Source organism: Carettochelys insculpta, chromosome 17 (assembly GCF_033958435.1).
Source record: "Carettochelys insculpta isolate YL-2023 chromosome 17, ASM3395843v1, whole genome shotgun sequence".
NCBI lineage: Eukaryota > Metazoa > Chordata > Testudines > Carettochelyidae > Carettochelys > Carettochelys insculpta.
In genome coordinates this window covers 22059727-22081284 of record NC_134153.1, presented here as the reverse complement: position 1 = coordinate 22081284, position 21558 = coordinate 22059727, and the positions used below count along the sequence as shown (strand labels likewise).

At 47.4% G+C, this 21558-nt stretch overlaps 1 protein-coding gene across 2 annotated transcripts in view; it reads left to right on the top strand.

Moving 5' to 3' along the window:
• Nucleotides 1–21558, top strand: part of JPH2 (junctophilin 2) — a 63745-nt gene that overhangs the window by 1834 nt on the left and 40353 nt on the right. For both annotated transcript variants that reach the window (XM_075011949.1, XM_075011948.1), the window contains exon 2: nt 15970–16753. In XM_075011949.1, the coding sequence (XP_074868050.1) occupies nt 15970–16753 (784 nt within the window). The remainder of the gene's footprint in view (nt 1–15969; nt 16754–21558) is intronic.

Genomic DNA, 21558 nt, shown 5'->3' with positions numbered 1-21558 from the left:
TTCCTTGTCCAATTTGCAAATGAAGTTTATAGTGAAGAAAAAAATTATTAGACAAGGTGAGAAGCTTCTGAGTCTGATGAGCAATAGCAATTAATTCAACATGACAGAAATCCTGTGCATGGAATTCTGCAACTTTTCAACAATGCAACACTGCATGCTACCATGTTTAGTATGGCTAAGAAGGTGGTGGGTGTGGGGCAGGAGAAGTACTTGTGGATATATTCCTGCAGATTGCACTTTATTATTACCAAGGCCCACGTATCTCTTCACAATAAAAAGCATATCACATAACAATGTTAGAACAATAGGAGAGTTCCAGCTACAGTACTGGCCTTCCAGAGCTCTGCTTTAATGTGCTCTTGTACAGCAAATTACCTAAGCAGGTGCTTAATTTTAAGCAAGTGAGTAGCTTTGATGAAGTTCCTACACGCAGAGCATATGAAGTTGCAATTAAAGCTGAAGGTTAGAGGTAGCCTCTTTCACTTGTCCAGTTCTTTAAACGCTATCCTTCTATCTTTAGACTACAGGATTTGATAAATAATCTAGTGCAGTTTACTATACAGTGATAATACAGGGAAGAAGCTAAACTCTCTGTTTTTTGTAAACAATTGAACTATTAACCTAAGACTCTTCAGGTCTTTTGCACAGTACATATCTGTTTAGTGTAATGGCACACTTATACAATTGTTGGCCAGATAATATATTTCATTTATATAACACCTTTCATTCCGAAGGATGTCGAATTGCTTTAAATCATATAAAGCAATTGCTTCATCCACTAGCAGAATGCAGTTACCTTTGCGGCAGGAGAGGACAGTGCTGTATATATTCTGCAGTTCACATTAGCACTACATAATAAGGTGTCTAGGCAAGCAGAATTTGGTACAAGAATGAGAGTCACTGGCATTCTAAGATGAACACATCCATACCTTTTTCTTTTCTTTTGCTCAGAAAACTCCAAAAAAGAACCACTGGCGTGGTTTCCTCTGCCATGAATCAGAAATTGAATGTTATGTGTCATCTACGGCACTTCTGTTGGCAGTAGTGCTCACTCTTATTCCTGGGGGAGTTCTGCGCCCAAAACATTAAAATTCTGTACACGATATTTTAAGACTGTATGTATTTTATTTGTCAAACAAACACAACATAGTCGTGCCAGTTTCAATTATTTTGGTAATTGATTTCAAATGACTTGGCAGAAAGTATGTCTGTAACAACACAGACAACACACAATATACAGGAAATGTTTCTTAACAAATAGATTCCTTACTAGGTATATTAATTCAAAACTTTGAGAAATAATTCATTTCAAATACAATACAGCAATGGATTACCTGCACCCCAGAGAAGCAGTTTAAAGGCTGGGGGGAATCAGGGGTAAGGGATGAGCTGAGGGTGGAGGAAATAATTCCTCGGAATGAGCCCAGGAGTGAGCCTGGAGGATTACTGTGTGTGGGTGAGTGAAACATGGAACAGTTTTTTTGGGGGGGTGAGTAAATTGTTATGGAGTTGGTGGGGAGCATCATCAATGCAGACCCTGTTGACACCAGCATCTCCCATTCAATCAGGCACATCAGCCACCATCCCCATGTGTCCCTGCACCCTCATTCCCATTCAGCCCCTGACTCAATGCTGTCACCCCATTAGCTCCTGTGCCCCTCAGTCTGTCCCTCCACTAGCCCTTCTGAATCCCAGTCTATGTGGCTCCCTTGGAAGCCCTGTGTGCCCCACTTTGTCCATCTCCCCTATACCCTGTGCCTCCTCACTGGGCTCTGCAGGCAAGGAGCTGTGAAGAACACAATCTCTGGCCCCTCCCGCTCCATGTCTGGCTGCTCTAACTGGCCCAACCGTCTGCCAGTCTAGTGCCAGAGCAACCTCTAGTGGGTAAAAGGTGTTATTGCAGCCTCCAGAGCAGACTTTCTGCGGGGGGAGGGGGGGGGGAACTGAGGGGAACTCAAATTCTGCCTGTGCACAGTGGCAAAGAACTTCCCCAGGACTAGTGTTGCTTACACTCGCTAGCTCTGGTTCATTAAAGCAGAATCTAGACTCATTAGGGACCATGCCACATAATATATCCCTGATGGGACCTAAGCCACTGGCTAAACACAGACCCAGAAATACGTGACATTTTATGCAATAGCTAAGTATACCTGTGGGGCTCCCACCTCTGTACTGACCTAGTTTGATGTTGGTTAACTGGGAGGAGCTGAAACATTCACAGGCCAAGCTGGTGGAGCTGTCAAGCATCTCCTAATTATATTGGACAATTAGATCCAGGCTTAGTGTGTGTCTGAGAAGATCACTCATTTCTCTACCCTGACAGGAACATAAAACACAGAGTGCCGTGCCATAAGCCAGGCTTGTGAGCAGCAACTGGTACTGAAAATCAGAAGGGTGGTGGGATGAATAGTCAGGCTTTGGATCATTTATGTTGTGGCTGGTGCATCCAACCTCTCTCCTCACCCGCACCTGCTGGCCCCTTGCAAGATCCAAATGATACGTGATTTATCTGTTGCCTGGCTTGTAAATATTTCTACTGAGGTACCCAAGTAAAAGATCTGGGGAAGCCTGCTGGACCTACCATGTGCTGTGATGAAGAGCAGCCTTGCTTTGACTCCCTGGCAACTAGGCATGAAAGGAAGGTGATCTCCAATCGGGTGAGGGCTTTCGCCAGCTTTTGGCCTGTCATCATATTTAAAGGAGAAGCAGCTCTTTCCAAAGGTAAAAGGAACATGTTTGTTAAAAACCTGATTATCTCAAAGCATCGTGATAGAGAGAGTGAGACAGGAACCCTTGAAGAGAATAATGTGTTTCTGGTAAAGGAAAAGATGAGCTAGGATCCAGAATGCCCTGTATGTGTGTGAATAAGCTAAGTATGTTACAACTTGAGTGAATGGCTCATTGCCTGAGCTCCCATCCATAATCTTATTTCTAACAGATAAAAACCCATCCTTTTTATGCAGAAGAGAGAGATGAGGTGTCTGGAGCTCATCATCATCATCAACAACCATGGGTTCAACAGCCACTGTTGTCTGATGCCTCCCTCACTATTTCCTTCCACTTTTCCCTGTCCAGTGTGGAGTGGCTTAGTTTCTATGGATTAGCTCCACACCAGTCTACTACATCGTCTACCCATTCTCTGTGGGATCTGCCTCTCCTATGTGAACCATCCATTATGCCATGGCTGGACATGCTCTGTGTTTTTTAATTTTTGTTGCTTGTTTTGTTTTGTTTTGTTTTTTGTTTTAGTTGCTAGAAGCTGCTAATGTAAAAATCTGATCTTCAGCTCCTGTTTTGCAATACAGTTGTAGAACTTTTTAAATGTTTCTTGTCTGCATTGTGGTGTGAAGAGTTTGCCGTGTCTTATTGTACAGGCCTGTTTTTAGGGAGCTGAGAGAAAGCCCAGTTGTAAGTTCATCTCGTGGAAAAATAATTAAATTCAGTTGTCAGGAGACCAGAGAGAAGTGAAAAGAAACGATGAGGTGAGTTTCAGATGAGTGATGATCTCAGGTGAAGACGCAGTGAGGTGAAGAGCTACAGAGGGACCGATGGGCCCTGCAGAGAAGATTTGAGCACCCACAGAAGTGAGGACGTGTGTGTGTGTTGAGATGAGTGATGGGAGGAGGCTGGAGAAGGAAAGAGATGTAAAGTCCATGGGGTTGTCCAAGGAGAGTCTGAGGAGAGCTCCAAAAGCTAGCAGGGCAATTCTGAGGAACTGGAAAGGGAACTACAGGGAGGAGCTACGTCTACACTACAGCAATCTGTCAGCAGAAGTCACTGTCAGAAGACATCTTCCAGCAAAACTTCTGTCACCAGATTCTGTCGAGAGAGGCGTTCTGCCTCCTGGGGGGACAGCGGAACTCTGTCAACAGAAGTGCCACATTCTGTCGGTTTACTGTCACCAGAATGCATTAGTAATGTGGATGCGCTGCGAGTTTTGTTGAGAAAATCCCAGTTTTGTTGACATAAGTCTCTAGTGTCGGCACAGACTTTGTGTGTACAAGAAGGTGAGCAGCAGCAGAGTAGGGCCGTGCATCTGGGCCGTGGGGAGGCCACTGAAGAGGGAATTAGCAGCAACAATCAAACTTAGAGGGGACTGAGGCTTAGAGAAGGATTTCTCTGGAGCCGGAGCTCAGGCAGTAGCTGTGATTTTGCTGCTCGTTCTCTGCCAAGTGCAGAGAGCAGCTAAAAAAAGTTTGGGACTTCTTCATACTTCCTACCAGGGGTGTAGCCGGGGTGGGCCATGACCCACCCACTTAGCAGCCAGGCCCAACCTAATCTGAGTGTGACTGCAGTACGGCCACAGCAGCCTGGAGCATCAAACCTGCAATCCAGGCTGGAGCTGTGCATCACTTCTCTCCTTAGTTCCCTTTCCAGGTTCCGCATTCACTTCTGAGTCCAGAGAGTTTCCCTGCCTGCTTTCAGAGCTGTGCATCCGCCCTTTGGAAAACTATGAGCTGGCAGCCCTGTGTTGCCATTATTCTGAGCTGTTCCACGTGTGGAGCTCCAGCTCAGCAAGGGAAGCCCTGTGTCTAGGACCACCAAGGCCAGGAAGAGGGTGTTGCGTTGGGGGAGAAGCTGAGCGAGCATTGTCTGTCGCTGCCCGTGCATCCAGAAGTCGGAGGCCTGCCCTAGCTATGCCGCTGCTTCCGATGAGTTCTAAGCTGCAGTCCTCAGAGACAGCTGAGAGACTTGGAAGTTTCTAAATACTTTGGGTGAAACTCAGCCTGAGTGTAACTTCACTGATCTCCCAAAATAACAATGACACGGATTATGCAGTACAGCACTTCCTTAAAGCATGTTACGAAGAAAGCACTCCCCTTGAGCTAAGGGTAAGTTGTTCACCCAGGGTCATGCAGCATGCCAGTAGCAGAGATGGGAACAGAATACCAGTCTCCTGGTTCAAAGGCCAATTTCCTGTCTACTAGCTGTGCTGTCTTTTCAGTGGAGCTTTTTTTTTCTTTAAAAAATATATCCTTTGGGCCCCTAGTGGAGCAGAGGGCCTCCACAGTCATTCTCCATCTCTTGCAATCCTTAGCGATCATCTTGATTTGATCCCACGTTAAGCCAGCTCCTTTTACTTCGTCCAGGAAACTTCATCACCGTGTTTGTTTGGGATGTCCCCTTTTCTTTTTTCCCTTTGGATGCCATTCTAACCCTTGTCTCGGGATACATTCCTCACAGTCCTTACCCAGGATACAGCCTGCCCTTTGCCATTTTCCCTTCTTGTTCTGGACCTCCCTTGGCTTCTGGTTTGTTTTGGTTCACAAGGTATTGTTTAGCATTCTGTTGTACCACTTTAGCAGGAGAATGTGTCTAAGGCGTTTATGGACAAATGTTTGAATTTTCTTAGTGTTGCTCTGGACAACGCACCATGTCTCCGAGCCATACAGCAACACTGATCTCATATTGGAAGTGAAAATACATTGGTTCTTGTTGAAAAGGCTCTTGCACACCAGACTGGTTGTAATATGGCAGAGGCTTGTTACGCCTTTTGTATTCCCGCACTGATGTCCTCTTCAGTGCCCCCATTCTTGCTGACAATACTCCCCGAGCATACAAACTGGACAGCATCTTGCACTGCTTTTCCTTTGGTCATAATTTCGCTTCTCAGTCTGTTGATAATGCACATCAACTTGGTCTTCACTTGACTGATCTCGAGGCCCACTCACTCAGCTATTTCCTGTAGGGCATCCGTCTTCTCTTGCCTATGCTCTAGTTTGTCTGTAAGCAGGGCTAAGTCATCTGCAAACTCTAGATCTTCAAGTTTCCTGGTTTGGGTCCATTGGAGTCCCCTTCCTGAGTCGGCATATGCTGTTTTTGTGACCCACGCTAGGACTATCAGGAAGAGTAATGGAGAAAGAAGGCAGCCTTGACGTACACCTGTAGTGACCTGAAATTTTTCCAAGAATATTCCATCATGGACGACTTGGCAGGAGTATTCTCCATACCGTTTCTTGATGATGGTAATCAGCTTGCCTGGGACTCCATAATGGTGCATGATGGTCCAGATGGACTGCCTGTCAGAGCTTTACTAAGCTTTACCAAGACTTAATTTGCCTCCAAAATTGATGGGTTTCAGTTATGCACTGTCTTAAATCAGTCCTCATTTAGGTGACTTTTGTTCTATCAGCAAACACTAAGTTTTCATGTGTGTGTCATGTGTGTCTGTTTAATCTATCACATTAACTACTTCTAACATGTCTACTATCAAAGTATCTGGGCTGAAAGAATTAAGGATGCAATTTTGGCTGCTGCTACTAAGCACCTATCCTGCACGTTATGCCCAGTGTGCGAAGGGAAGAAGGGGCTATCTGCTGAAGAAGGGGCCTTGGTTTATACAGGCAGATACACTGTGAGACTCAGCCAGTTCCACCCTGGCCTTTGAGCCCATCAATGACTTGCTGATCCTCCTGTCTGTGTACTAATTGACTGCTGCTACTCATGGAATAGTGAGCAGAGAGCACGCTTAATTAGTGTTCCCTCTAATATTCCATTCATGTGCAGCAAATTTTGTTATGTGCACTGAGGCATGTGTGGATGTGCACCACCTGTAGAAACACATCCTACCAGCTGTGGGCGCTCTACTAATCAGCTGAGCCACACTTGAATCTCTCCTGGGTGGCTGCCCCAGTGCTCAGCTTACGGGGAACACTGCTGACACAGTTGTTTTGTGAATCAGAGCGAGTGAGACTGATGGCTCCAGAAACCTTCTTTAATCCACACTGCAGCTTGAGCCTTCCCCATCTTGTGTGTATATCAGTAGAGAGGGTCGGCTCATTTTCCTTCGGGGCAGACCCAGAAATCTCTAGAAACGCAGCAAAAATACAAAAAGCACCCAGATTGCCATATGTGCCTAAGAGGGTTAGTAAAAGCCAGGTCTGGTATCTATTGTCTGAGATTATGTCTACACGAGACATATTAGTCGACTGGAGATAGGCAATTTTAGTTATGCCAATTGTGTAGCTAAAATCGATATATCTGTGATCAGCTTCCATGTCTGTCTACGTGGCAGAAGGGTGACGGGAGCATTTCTCCCTTCGATCTTCCTTATTCCTCACCTCTCACGAGTTCGGGGTCAGCTTTGATCCCTGACAACATCATTTCACACATGCATGAAATGAAGCTCTGGAAGATCGACCCTGAGCAGGTCGATCTTCAGCGGTTGTGTGGCTGTAGCCTGAGAGAGGAGGGGGGCATTGTATAGAATTGCTTGTTGTTAAAGAACACAACAACAAATCTTTCCACTGGTGGTGATAGAAATGTGCATTTTTGGCCTTTTGTTGTTTTCTTTCCAATCCACACGTCTCCCCATCCATCCTGTCAAACTTGATCTATCAGCCCTCTGGCCTGGCCTCAGGCTGATAGATCAAGTATAACAGGGTGGATGGGGAGGGGTGATGGCTCAGGTAGGAGTTAATATCAATGGGAAGTTCTTGGCAATTGAGTGAGCCACAAATTAACATTCTGGCCTCTCACCTGTGTAGATCTGTGTTCCTGCTTTTGACTTCAGTGGTAGGAGACTGTGAGGTTGTTGCCCATCAGGCTAAATCCAGGGTTTGCCACGCCACAAAAACACTATATTGGCTACGATTTCAGGGCCCAGGGCTGCAGTCGCTGGGGTTGCTGTGGGTCAGGGTGGAGTAGTATGGGTGGACCACTGTTCCCTGTAAGCTGTACACTTGTGCGGCCACTCAGAAGAGATTCAAATGCTGCCCAGCTGGTTAGCAGAGCGCCCACAGCCAGGTGCTCTGATTCTACTGTGGTGCACATCTGCACAGCCCTCAGTGCACATTAAAAAATGCATTCTGCACATGGATGGAAAAAAGACAAGCAGGAATGTTGGTGCGGGGCCCAGCACGAGGCAAGGGCTGCTGTATGGCAGGGTGAAAATCACCAGCAGAACTACGCCAGTGTGAGACTATTCAGTACCTGTTTGGACCAGATCCCATTCTGGCCCATGCCCTTCTTCAGGCTCATAGATTTATACAGGCTGTTGGGAAGTGCGAAATAAAAAAGCAGTCCTGTAGCACTTTAAAGACTAGCAAAGTAACGTATTAGGTGATGAGGTTTCGTGGGACAGACCCACTTCTTCAGATCTGGAAAATTCAGAATTTTCTGAAGAAGTGGGTCTATTCCATGAAAGCTCATCACCTAATAGCATTAGTTTGTTAGCCTTTCCCGAGCTATATGACTGCTCTTTTTTTTTTTCAACTTTTTAAGGAAGAACTGAAGAAATTCCTGTTTACCCACTCCCACTTGCCCCTGTGCATTCCTTTCCCCATTTTGCACCATTGGTCTTGTCCTGGTGGGCCTTTGCAGGGGTGGGCTGTTGCATTCTCTCCAGCTCAGTGATGAGTTGGTGTTTTTAGCCAGACCAGACAGCACACAGCTGCATGTCTCTGTTAATTGCCCCACTCCTGCAGCCACCCTTGGTCCTGTGAACAGTCGTATATCTTGAACGACTAGTGGAGGGAGGACTGAATGGTCTGTGGTGTGGCGTGGGTGTGTGAATGAGCCCAGTTCTATGGAGCTAAGGGAAGAGACCAGGCTGACTGCATCAGGGCTGTGCCTGAAATGTGATTTCTAGCCCAGGGGTCTGTATCTTTCCCTTCTGCCTTCAATCACCGCTGAGGAATCTGCTGTTCCAACGCTGGATGATTTTTCATACCAAGGAGATTATGCCATCAAGCTGCATTTTTCCAAACCATTTTGAAAACTTGACGTTCTTGTTAGATTTCTATCCCTGTTCTGAAATGGAATTACCAGCACCACACTTCTGACTTCACTGAGAGCATTCAAGACTTTTGCCCCATCGGAGACAAAATTCACATTTCAAACTGCGGCACTTTTCTGCATTTGCCTCTGATTTAGGAGGAAACCAAATAGGAGGTATCAGAGGCCTGGTCTGTTATTATGACCATTATTTAAAAGGGTAGAGAGGAGGGAATTTTCACATTCACACATCTAATCTGGTCACATACAAATCCTTGGCTCAGTCCATACAGAGGGGTAACATTGAAAAGCAGTTCGCTGGGGAGGGAGTACAGACATATCAATCTTTCTGAATGTGGATGTTCACTAAAACTGCCCATAACGGGGATATATCTAGGGAAAAATGTACACACTTTATCCACACCTCACCTCTGACCCACCAATGTTTGTGTTTAAATCATTTGACTTTTTGGCTGTCAGATTTGATCTTCACCAAGTGATTTGCACATGGTCCTAACCCCACATGTATTAGTGATGCAGCATAAGCAGTTTTACAAATTTACAGTTCCTTTAATCCAGTTCATTTAAAAGGCTTTACACGCGCTGCTTAGCTAAGGGATTGGATCTGTATGAACTTTTTACAGGTTAGTGCAAAGTGTGTTTTTAAACCAATGTAGTGAAACCCGGACAAAACTAAAACATCAGACTTTGCACGGATCTATACACTAGGAGAAAAAATGTGGGTGCATTTTTGACCCAGAGTAGCATCCATGTGTTGAATACTAATGGAAACAAGGCTGTCATAGTTCTGGTATGTTAGCTTGGCAGTGTAAATCCTAAAGAGGAGCCCAGCCCAATGTACGTTAGAATGGTGTGCATTTTGTTGATGCAAGGATTTTTACCTGCTGGTTACCATGGGTTAAAATTGCAAACTCCCCTGCACCAGTTAAGATGTTGCCTCTTTTTAAAGCTTGCCTTCAGTAGAGTGTATACCTCGTTAACTGATTGCCAGGCTACAGGTGTTTGTGGTTTACCATATGCTGACTCCTATGGTAGCCTGGACCACACACTTGGTGAATACCCAGACTAGTATTTGCATAGGTGTCAGCTAGGTTCATGTTAGCTTTGCCTTCACAGACACACAGGAGTTTTTTCACAGTGAGATAAGTAACAAACTTGCTAGATGACTCAGTGCTATGCACCTTCCACCCCTTCCCTTGGTTGGCTGCACCTCCTTTCCCATGTGCCCTAGGCTAACTGCTAAAACAACAAGTCCTGTGGCAACTGATAGACTAACAGATATTTTGGAGAAGTGGGCTTGTCCCACAAAAGCTCATCACCTAATAAATTATTTTGTTAGTCTTTAAAGTGCTACTGGACTGCTTTTTTGTTTTGACAGTACATAAACTAGCACGGCTCCCTCTCTCTAGATATTTTGCAGCATAAGCTTTCGTGGGCAAAGACCTGCTTTGTCAGATGCATGAGTAGGGGTTCCATAGGAGGGTCTTCATTTATAGGCTCATGAAAAGGAGGGAGTCCCAGTCAAGAGGAGGGCCAGAGTTGACAAAGTGAGTTGAGTCATGGAGGAAGCGGCCCATTAGCAGCAGCTAATATGGATGTGTGAACATCAAGAGAAGAGAAACTGCTTTTGTAATTGGCCAGCCACTCCCAGTCTCTGTCCAATCCTTGGCTGATGGTGTCAAATTTGCAAATGAGTTGCAGCGCTGCAGTTTCTCTTTGGAGTCTGTTTTTTGAAGTTTTTTTTGTAAGATGGCTACTTTTAAATCTGTTACCGAGTGCCTAAGGAGACTGAAGTACTCTCCTACAGGTTTCTGTATGTTACCGTTCTTGATGTCTGATTTATGTCCCTTTATTCTTTTACATAGAGACTGTCCAGTTTGGCCACTGTATATGGCAGAGGGGCATTGCTGGCACATGCTGGTGTATATTATATTAGTAGATGTGCACGTGAATGAGCCCCTGATGGTGTGGTTGATGTGGTTAGGTCCTGTGATGGTGTTGCTGGTGTAGATATGTGAGCAGAGTTGGCACCGAGGTTTGTTGCAGGGACTGGTTCCAGGTTTAGAGTTACTGTGGTGTGGTCTATATAGTTGCTGGTGGGAATTTATTTCAGGTTGGTGGGCTATCTGTAGGCAAGGACAGGCCTGCCTCCCAAGGTCTGTGAAAGTGAAGGATCTTGTCCAGGATGGGTTGTTGATCACTGATGATGCACTGGAGAGGTTTTAGTTGGTAGCTGTATGTGATGGCCAGTGGTGTTCTGTTGTTTTCCTTGTTGGGCCTGTCTTATAGCAGGTGACTTCTGGGTACACGTCTGGCTCTGTCAGTCTGTTTCCTCATTTCCTTAGGTGGGTATTGTAGTTTCAGGAAAGCTTGGTAAACATCTTGTAGATGTTTGTGTGAGAAATTAGCGCAAACGCGGTTGTCCCTTAGTGCTTGTCTGTATACAACGGAACGTGTAGTGTGCCCTGGATGGAAGCTGGAGGCATGTAGGTAAGCATAGCGGTTTGTGGGTTTCTGGTATAGTGTTTATGCGACCATCACTTATTTGTATAGTAGTTTCCAGGGAGTGGATCTCTTGTGTGGACTGGTCCAAGCTGAGGTTGATGGTGGGATGGAAACTGTTGAAATCACGGTGGAACTCTTCAAGAGCCTCTTTCCCATGGGTCCAGATGATGAAGATGTCATGAATGTAGAGGAGGGGCGCTAGGGGACGAGAGCTGAGGAAACGTTGTTCCAGGTCGGCCATAAAAATGTTGGGGTGCTGTGGGGCCATGCGTGTGCCCTTGCAGTGCCACTGATCTGAAGGTATAAATTGTCCTCAAATCTGACGTAGTTGTGGGTGAGGACAAAGTCACAAAGCTCTGCCACCATTTGTGCCTCGGTTAAAATTCAGCTCCAAGCTGTTTCACCTCTAACAAGTATTGGCTGGAGTCTTCTATCCTTAAGGCACTGAGAGAGTCTGAATGCCACTAATGTTTTACAGAAAGGTCTCATATTATGTGGCAGCTCTGCTCTCAGGCTGCAAGCTCTGCACTGTGCAAAGCGGTAGGGTTCAAAGGCCATCCCCGAACAGACTGTGAACTTATTTACAGATGAGCAGTAAAACTCAAGAGAAGATCATTGCCACCATTTGACAGAGGAGTGGGGTCCAGTTCTGTGCCCCGGCTCCCGCAGGGGCCAAGCAGAGGATGGAATCCAGGTCACTTGACTCCCAGATCATGCGGCCTCGTCGAAGGCAGTTTCTCCAAACCGTCCCAGGAAGCAGGATGAAGAGCATTTTGCCATGGGAGGTTGTTCCCATTTGGCAGGTGGCCTCTTCACTCCCCAGCTCATAGCTCTGAGCCGTCCCAACAGGGAAACTAAATGCTAAGCGACAATCGGATTCTCCTGTGCCCCCGTTTGCGGTTCAGGCACGATGCAGATGAGCACAATGCGAGAACTTGGACAGATGGACAGTGGCCCGTGGGGGGAGAGGGAAGTGTGTGCTGCTGCTGCTGTGGCTGCACCTGGGCACTTCTGTTCCCAGCTGCTGGCGTTAACACCCTGCTGACAGGTTCTAAGAGGATTTCAATGAAACCGGACGCTTGGGAGTCAAGATTATTTGGCAGAACTGACGGGCAGACTGTACAATGTTCACTCCCATTATGGCCAAAGAAGGAAGCAGAAACCACCCCCCGGCTCCTTGGAGTCAGGCTGATCCCTCTCCTTTGGGGAGAGCTGGAGTGGAGAGGGAGGTGACTCACCTGCTGTCCCCACCCTCCCCTGACACGAGTTAGCTGAGCAGTGGTTGTAGCATCTGCAGAGACTGATGCTGTGGCAGGACGTAGGCTCTTGGTGCCTGTCTCTGCAGACAGTTTGCTTCTTCAAGAGGCTTTCTTTCTGCCACCGGCATGGCTGGCACTACATTTTGTCCCACTTTAATGGGGAAACATCCCATTCAGAACAGATGCCTGTAAAAATGCCCCTTGCACAGCTGTCCTTGAGAAAGTGAGTGTGCAGGGTGGGGAGTGCTCATGACGACAATGGTATTTAACATCGGCACTCCACTTGCATCTTTCATTTGCTGACTGAGGGCAGACGGGTGGGGTTTGGTGGGGAGAGAGCATGTTCTATGCTGTAGTTTGCAGATTTCAGGAAGGGGTGGCCCATTCTGGGCTGTGCAGCGCTAGTGATGGATGGAGGCAGAGCTGACTGCTGCTTTTGTTTTTGGTGCTTTGCCAGTTACTGAGGCAACTGTATCAACAGAGCGAGGGAAATCCAGGGAGAAGGAGATTCTGGTGTGAGCCAAATTAGCATGCTGGGGTTGGTATTAGCTGGGTAGGAAACAGACTCCCACTTGGGACCTGTCTAGAGCAGCCGCAGCAGTGAAACGCTGCTTCTTTCTGATCATTTTGTATTGAGGTGCCACCATGATATTCCTGCCACCAAGAGAATAAGCCGTTTTCCCTGCAGGCCACATGGCTCTACTCTAGTGTTTGTCCAAGGGTGATGAGGAAATTAAGTTTTGTTCCGATCCTGGGACAGAAGGCAGGATTTTTGTCTCTCTGTTGCAGCTGTGGAAACTATGGCACAGGAGCTGAAGCAACTTCCCCAAAGTCTAGCAAAGAGAAGGTGGTGCTGATGGGGGGGACATAATGGTTTTCAACTGTGAGAAGGTTGTTATAAAGACATTGGTGGTCAGTGTTTCTTCATCTACTAATGCAGATCTAGAAGTAAATTGGCTCAGTTAGCGGCAAGGGAGATCTAGGACATTAGGAAAATTCTCTAATTGCAAAGTTTCTGAGGGAAGCTGTGGATTCCCTGTCACTGGAGGGTGTTTTGAAGAACAGGGTGGATAAACCCCTGTCAGGGAGTGTCTAAATACACCCTGCCTAGGTGTGTGTGTGTGTGTGGTGGGGAGAGATGAACTGCTGGTCTCTTGAGGTCACTTCCAGCCTTACATGCCTATGATTTGATGGCAGTGGCCTATCCCAGGGGCATTCTGACTCCATACGGTGGTGATGAGTGAGGGATGGCTGCATCCACAGTGTGCCAGCCACTACAGACCCACTTGCTAATGAATTGCCAAGTTGGTTCTGCTCTGATTGGGTGGCTCATAGCAGCCTTTTGAACTCTGCACGGCTGAGGGCATCTTTTCAGTTGGCTGGAGGAACGTTGGCTGGCAGGATGCTACGGGAGGGACATTTTAATTCCCTCGGGGGATCATGGTGGGGTGAATGTATCCCAAGCTCTGTAAATGATGGGGCAAGTAAGGGCCTCCCAGGTTGTCTGGTAAGAGCACTTAACAACCTGATCCAAAGCCCATTGTTACGAATGAGAGTCTGATTTCAGTAGGCTTTACTTCAGCCTGTAATGCATGTGGCACTGCCAGGCAGAGAGCTGCTTTTGGGAAGCTGGCATCCTAGGCCAGCAGGAGTTAGGAGTGCTGCAGAGGCAGCCTGCTGACAGGGAAGGAAGCCTTCAATGTCAGTCTTGATGGTGTTGTCTTTCCCCTTACACATGGGGACGCTGAGGGAGTATTTCAGGGCTGCTGGAATTGCTCTCCAAGACAGTCTTACAGAGTCCTTTTAGAGTTGTCTCCTAGAGTCTCCCTAGCAGTTCAAGGACAGTTTTGGTCTATTAGGTGCTCCTTTGAGGCCGGAAACATTGGTATCTGAGCACCTCACTATCTTTTAATGTATTTAGCCTCTCGGCATCCCTGGGAAGTTGGAGGGTGTCATTATCTCCATTATTCAGATAAGGAACTTAGGCTGAGTAACTTGCCCAAGGACTCACAGGGAGAACCTAGGCCATAGGATCATCATAGGATCCTAGGCCATAGGATCATCCTTCTCCCCAACTTCCTGGAAGTGTGGGGCTGGTCCGTGGGGAGATCGCTGTCTCTGTCCACTATATTAGCCATTTTCACCATGTGCAGTGATAGTGGTGCCAATAATGTGAATCACACACAGAGTGGAGCAGGGAAATGGACTCGGTGGGTCTGTGCTGACGCTAGAGCAGAGCTGGTTCGATCTCAGACCGTGCACTCGGATAGAACAGATCTAATGGCTGCTATAGTGGGGCCAACAGCCACCATGGGGCCTGGGGCCTGCTTGGTGGTCTGACTCTGTCCTCCAGAAGAGACAAGGCCTCAGGCGGAAGGAGTGAGGCCGAGAGCAGCCAGCCCTCAGCTCCACCCGGACTGCAGCATGGGGTCCCCTGCATGGCATTCCAGTGGCAAGCCAAAGGGGCTCCTGTGCATTTGCCCCCAACACCCCCATCAGCGGGCCTGCATGGCTATCTGCCCGCAGGCATAGAACACACAACCTGCAGGCCCATATGTGAGGGCTGCCTGTGCCCAGTTTCCCACTGAACATTGGGTCGAAAAGGGACCACCCCCAGCCCAGGGAAAATGAGCGAACCAGCAGAGGAGGGAGAGAGCGAATCACAGAAGGTCGGGAGGGTGGGCGGGTGGAATGGGTGGGGCGGGGCTTTGGCAGAGGGGCGGGGCAAGGGCATTTGGTTTGGTTTTGTCAGAAGGCTGGCGACCCTCTGCTCCCGGTCACACCGGTGTAAATACAGAGTGTCCGTTAGAGTTATTTTTGATGTGCAGTGGGTGTAACTGGAGCAGACGTTTTCCTGGTGAGCGAAAGGAGACTATCCATGGGCTATCAGAGCAGGGAATGGGGCTTGCATCTGTTCTCCAGGCTGCCTGCCTGTAGGGCAGCAATGGGTAGCCAGGAACACTGGGTGGGTGCAGTAGCCCACTGGGGTCCCTCTGTGTGCCCCCCTCCCACATGCTTCTTCTGCACTGAGGCCCCACACTTACCTCGTCCTCCCAAAGCCGGAATGCTGTGAACAGCTGATTTGTGGTGCTCCAGGTCTGGGAGGAGCAGGGGCAGAGCGCGAATGAGGAGAGTCGCGGAGCTCTGAACGTACTGGGAGGGAGCAGCGAGTCTTAGGAAGTGTGGGGCTCTGGTGCCCCAGTATGCGAGAGTGGTGTGGGGGAGCGGAGCAGCCGGGGGTCCGCGGGCCACAGTGGGAGTCCCAGTGGGCCGCTGTAGGGACTGCCACAAATCGATGATCACTTCTGCAGCTCCGACCTTTCCCTCCCAGGAGAAGGCAGCTGCTGGTGCACAGGCACGAGAGCAGCCCTTAGGCTCGGCGGCAGCTTCATTTGCTATACGTATTTCTTGAGGCAGCTGTTGGGGTAAAAAGAGCCATGCTTAACAACGTCCTCACTCTTCCCTGTAGGAACATACCAAGGCCAGTTCACCAATGGCATGCGTCACGGGTATGGCGTCCGTCAGAGCGTCCCATACGGCATGGCGTCTGTGGTCCGCTCCCCGCTCCGAACCTCCCTGTCGTCCCTCCGCAGCGAGCACAGCAACGGCACCTTGCCCCAGCAGGACTCTCCAGCGGCCAGCCCGGAAAGCATCCTCATGTCACCCACGATCACGCGGGGAGGCTTTGCCCTCAGTCTGTACGCAGATCCTGGAGCCAACAAGCCGAAGAAAGGGGGTCTCTTCCGCCGGGGCTCTCTGCTGGGGAAGCTAAAGAAATCGGAGTCCAAAACCTCCCTGGCCAGCCAGAAGAGCCGAGTCAGCTTCCTCAAGAGCGAGAGTGGCATCAGCTCCGCGGCCAGCGATGCCACCTCCACCGTCAGCTTGGGCGAAGGGGCGGAAGGGGAGGAGTTCCCGCCCTTTGAGTCCGACATCGACGCCACCACCACGGAGTCCTACATGGGCGAGTGGAAGAACGACAAGCGCTCAGGCTTCGGGGTGAGCGAGAGGTCGAGCGGCCTGAAGTACGAGGGCGAGTGGCTGGACAACGTGCGGCACGGGTATGGCTGCACCACCCTGCCCGACGGCAAGAAGGAGGAAGGCAAGTACCGGCTGAACGTCCTGATCAAAGGCATGAAGAAGCGGGTGATACCTCTGAAGAGCTCCAAGATCAGGCAGAAGGTGGACAGGAGCGTGGAAGGGGCACAGAGGGCAGCGGCCATCGCCCGGCAGAAGGCTGAGATTGCAGCCTCCAGGTAGGAGCGCCAGCCCGGACGCAGGTGCTGTGGGTGCACCAGGTTTCCTGGCTGTGATGTTTGCTGTTGCAGATTTATAGAAGAGCAGCTTTCCGTAGAGCGGGGCTCCCTGCAGCGGCCCAAAAAGTTGATGCATGTAGCCAAGCTGTCTTTGGTTTCTATAGCACAGGGGTCAGCAACCCCCAGCAAGGGTGCCAGGAGTGGCACGCGAGGCGGGAGCTCAGCCCTGCCACTCCTCCCGAGTGCAGCTGGGAGCTTGCTCAAAGCCCTGCTGCCTGTGGATTAACAAAAGACCAGCTAATGCTACAACCAGCACCTAAGTGGTAAAGTTCTGCACCTTAATTTCTTTATTAGTGAAGAGGTTGTAAGTAGGACTATTAGTGACTTTAAAACGTATCACTGGCACTCAGACCGTACATACGGATCAAATGGTCAAATTTCAGCACTCTGCCTCAGAAAGGTTCCTGACCCCTATTCTAGCATCTTTGTCTCTGGGTATCCTCACAAGAGCCTGTGGGTTGGAGGGGACCCTGTTAATCCTGTTTCACAGATGGAGAGTTGAGACAGACAGGCTAAGTGATTTGCCCAAGGGCACACAGGAAAGTCTGTGGTTGCGTAGGGACTTGCATCCACATTTCTATATTCCCAGGCTCATGCTCTCACCACAGACCTGCACTTCCTCTTTGCTGCATGCAGCTACTTGCACGGATCATTAAAAACCCTCTGGATAGCAGTTTCATGCTCTAATAATAAGAATATAGCAGTGGGGAATATATTACAGACCACCTGACCAGGAGGGTGATAGCGACTATGAAATGCTCACAGAGATTAGAGTGGCTATAAAAATAAAAAACTCAGTAATAATGTGGGATTTCAACTATCCCCACATTGACAGGGTACATGTCACCTCAGGACAACATTCAGAGATAAAGTTTCTTCGCACCTTAAATGACTGCTTCTTGGAGCAGCAAGTCTTAGAACCCACAAGAAGGGAGGCGATTCTTGATTTGACGCTAAGTGGAGCATGGGATCTGGTCCAAGAGGAGAGTATAGCTGAACTCCCTGGTAATAGTGACCACAATATAATTAGCTTTAATGCACATGTTGTGGAAAAAAACACCATCACAGCCCAACCTCGTAGCATTTAATTTCAGACAACAGGAGTACACAGCATAAGGAAGTTAGTGAAACAGACATTAAAAGTCACAGTACGAAAAATGAAACCCTTACAAGCTGCATGGAAACATTTTAAGGATACTATAATAGAAGCTCAACCCACACCAAAGGCTTTTATGTAAATTAGGTGGTCATGGGATAGGAGGAAAGGTCCTTTCATGGATCGGGAATTGGTTAAAAGACAGAAAACAAAGGGTTGGAATAAATGGTAAATTTTCACAATGGAGGGGGGTAACTAGTGGTGTTCCCCAGGGCTCAGTCCTGGGACCGATCCTGTTCAACTTGTTCATCAATGATCTAGAAAATGAGGTAAGCAGTGAGGTGGCAAAGTTTGCAGATGACACCAAGTTGTTCAGGACAGTCAAAAGCAAAAGGGATTGTGAAGAACTACAAAAAGATCTCAGCAAACTGAGTGATTGGGCAGCAAAATGGCAAATGAAATTTAATGTGGGTAAGTGTAAGGTAATGCATGTTGGAAAAAATAACCCAAATTACATGTACTACATGATGGGGTCAAATTTAGCTACGACAGATCAGGAAAGGGATCTTGGAGTTATAGTGGATAGTTCTCTGAAGACATCCACGCAGTGTGCAGCGGCAGTTAGTAAGGCAAATAGGATGTTAGGAATTATTAAAAAAGGGATCGATAATAAGACAAAAGATATCATACTTCCCCTATATAAAACTATGGTACGCCCACATCTCGAGTACTGCGTGCAGATATGGTCTCCTCACCTCAAAAAAGATATATTGGCATTAGAAAAGGTTCAGAAAAGGGCGACTAAGATGATTAGGGGCTTGGAAAGGGTCCCATATGGGGAGAGGCTAGAGAGACTGGGACTTTTCAGTTTGGAAAAAAGGCGATTGAGGGGCGATATGATAGAGGTATATAAAATCATGAATGGTGTGGAGAAAGTGAATATAGAAAAATTATTTACCTTTTCCCATAATACAAGAACTAGGGGACACCAAATGAAATTGATGGGTAGTAAGTTCAAAACTAATAAAAGGAAATTTTTCTTCACACAGCGCACAGTCAACCTGTGGAACTCCTTGCCCGAGGAGGCTGTGAAGGCCAGGACTCTATTAGGGTTTAAAAAAGAGCTTGATAAATTTTTGCAGGTCAGGTCCATAAATGGCTATTAGCCAGGGATAAAGTATGGTGCCCTAGCCTTCATAACAAGGGCAGGAGATGGATGGCAGGAGATAAATCACTTGTCTTCTGTTCTCCTTCTCTGGGGCACCTGGCATTGGCCACCGTCGGCAGATGGGATGCTGGGCTTGATGGACCTTTGGTCTGACCCAGTATGGCCATTCTTATGTTCTTATGTTCTTATGTTCTTAAATGTGTACCCCACGTTAAAAAAAACAGTAAGGCTGTGTCTACACTCCAAAAATAACATCGAAGTTGCTGTAAGTAAGCACCTTCGAAGCAGACCATCTACACACACCCTACTTTGAAGTTACACTTTGAAGTACGGCACTACTCCATTGCTGGGAATGGAGTAAGGACTTTGAAGTTGTCCTCCCTGCTTCGAAGTTAACTTTGAAGTAAGAGAAAAATGTGTGTAGACTCTCTGCTGGCTACTTTGGTGTAGTGCCTAAGGTCTAAGTTAACTTCAGAGTTAGTTCCTAGTGTAGGTGCACCCTAAGAGAGCCAAAAAAGCGCCAGTGTGGCTAAACAACAAAGTAAAAGAAGCAGCAAAATACATAAAACATTGTTTAAAATGTGGAAGTTGAATTCTGATGAGGAAAATAGAAAGGAGCAAAGACTCTGGCAAAAGTGTAAATATATAATTAGGAAGACCAAAAAATAATTTGAAGAACAGCTATCCAAAAACACCAAGAGTAATAGCAATTTTTTAAGCAGGAAGCCTTCTAAACAACCAGTGGGGCCACTGAATGATTGAGATGCTACAGGAACACTCAAGGGTGAGAAGGCCAGTGCTGAGAAGCTAAATGGATTCTTTGCATCACTCTTCGTGACTGATGATGTGAAGGAGATTCCCAAACCTGAGCCATTCTTTGTAGGTGACAAATCTAAAGAGCTGTCCCAAATTGAAGAGTCATTAGAAGACGTTTTGGAACAAACTGATAAACTGAGCAGTAATAAGTCACTGGACCAAGTGGTATTCACCCGAGGGTTTTGGAGGAACTCAAATGTGAAATTGCAGAATTACAGGGGTTTGCAACCTATAGTTTAAATCAGTTTCTTCACCAAATCACTCAGTGGTGATCCTGGCAATTACAGGCCAGTAAGTCTAACTACAGAATGAGGCAAACTGGCTGGATTTCATTACATAGGAGGCAGGGCCCTGAGTCAGGAATCATACCAAATAGTGGGAGATGGCAGACTGGTACGTTAAGTTCCACTGCTCACGGAATATACTAGTGGAGTATAACGCCAGAGACCAGGAACCTGCTCCAGTGATCTATTTGCCTTCTCCCAGGTATTGTAATGATTTATCAGGATTTTTGTGCCATGAGGCAGAAGTCATCTAAACTGACAGTTTGGAAACTGCCCTCTCAGCTCAGACTGGCTTGAGATCACTGGAAAGTGATAAAATGAAATACTTTGGCTAGGATCTCCCTGCTTTGTCTGTACACTTAGAGGCTTTCACCAAACAGCTGCAGGCTGTAAATAAATAACTTCTGACTCTGCTTAAAGCAACTCTGGTTAGTAGCTCAGGCAATGCATTTGGGTTTGTATTTGGGAGGAAAAAGATGGGCACCAGCAGAACCTCAGAGAAAAGCAGTTTCGACACGTGTAAAACAGAGTTTTAAAAATTGACCCTTTTCTTGTTTGTTAGAGCCCCAAACATAACAGCATGCAAGCAGCAGAGTGAGATGCAAAGTGGCATGGACTACAGACAGAAGGTGGAATTGACCATCTAGTTTCACTGGAGAAGCAGAGTAAAGTGCAAGGGAACCTGCAGCAAAGGTGGAAAAAATGCATTTAGATTTTGGAAAGTTTGTTCAGCTTTACCAATGACTGTTTTGATCATTAATCTAGACTAGGAGGTTTTCATTAAAACATACACAGCTGGGTCATTAGACCTTCACTGAGGGATAGGTTCTGCCTTCTTCCACTAAGCAGTAGCTGACTTTGGCAGGGTCCCGCTGATTTCAGTGTGAGTAATGGTGATGGAATCTAGCCAGGCATGAGGACTAAACGATTTGGCTTTAGGAGTTAAAAAATCCTAAACCATTCCTTTTGTATGTTACCCGTTTGATTTCAGTGGCATGAGTAATACGCCACTCAGCACAAGTGTGGGTGGCAGGATCCGGCTCTGGATTTGTTCTCACTCCTCACCTAGGGAAACAGCTATTGAAGTCAAAGAGAGTTTAGCCTGAGCAAGAGACTCTGAATGTGGCTCATGGTTCTTTCTTGACTTGCCCCTTTTCTTTCCCTCTTTGCCAGGAAGGTTGAGGAAATAGCATCTGCCTCGTGCCTCCATTTAAACCCCATCAGCTCTGGCTTCACCCAGAAAAATCCCGTGGAAGCCAGGCAGGTTCTCCACCCAATAGTATTTCAGCTCACAGTTGGAAACCATGGCTCCTGAGCCAACGTTGAGCTTGTGTTGCTTTTAGCAAGCTCAGTTCATGCAGGGAAATATGGGCAAGTCTCA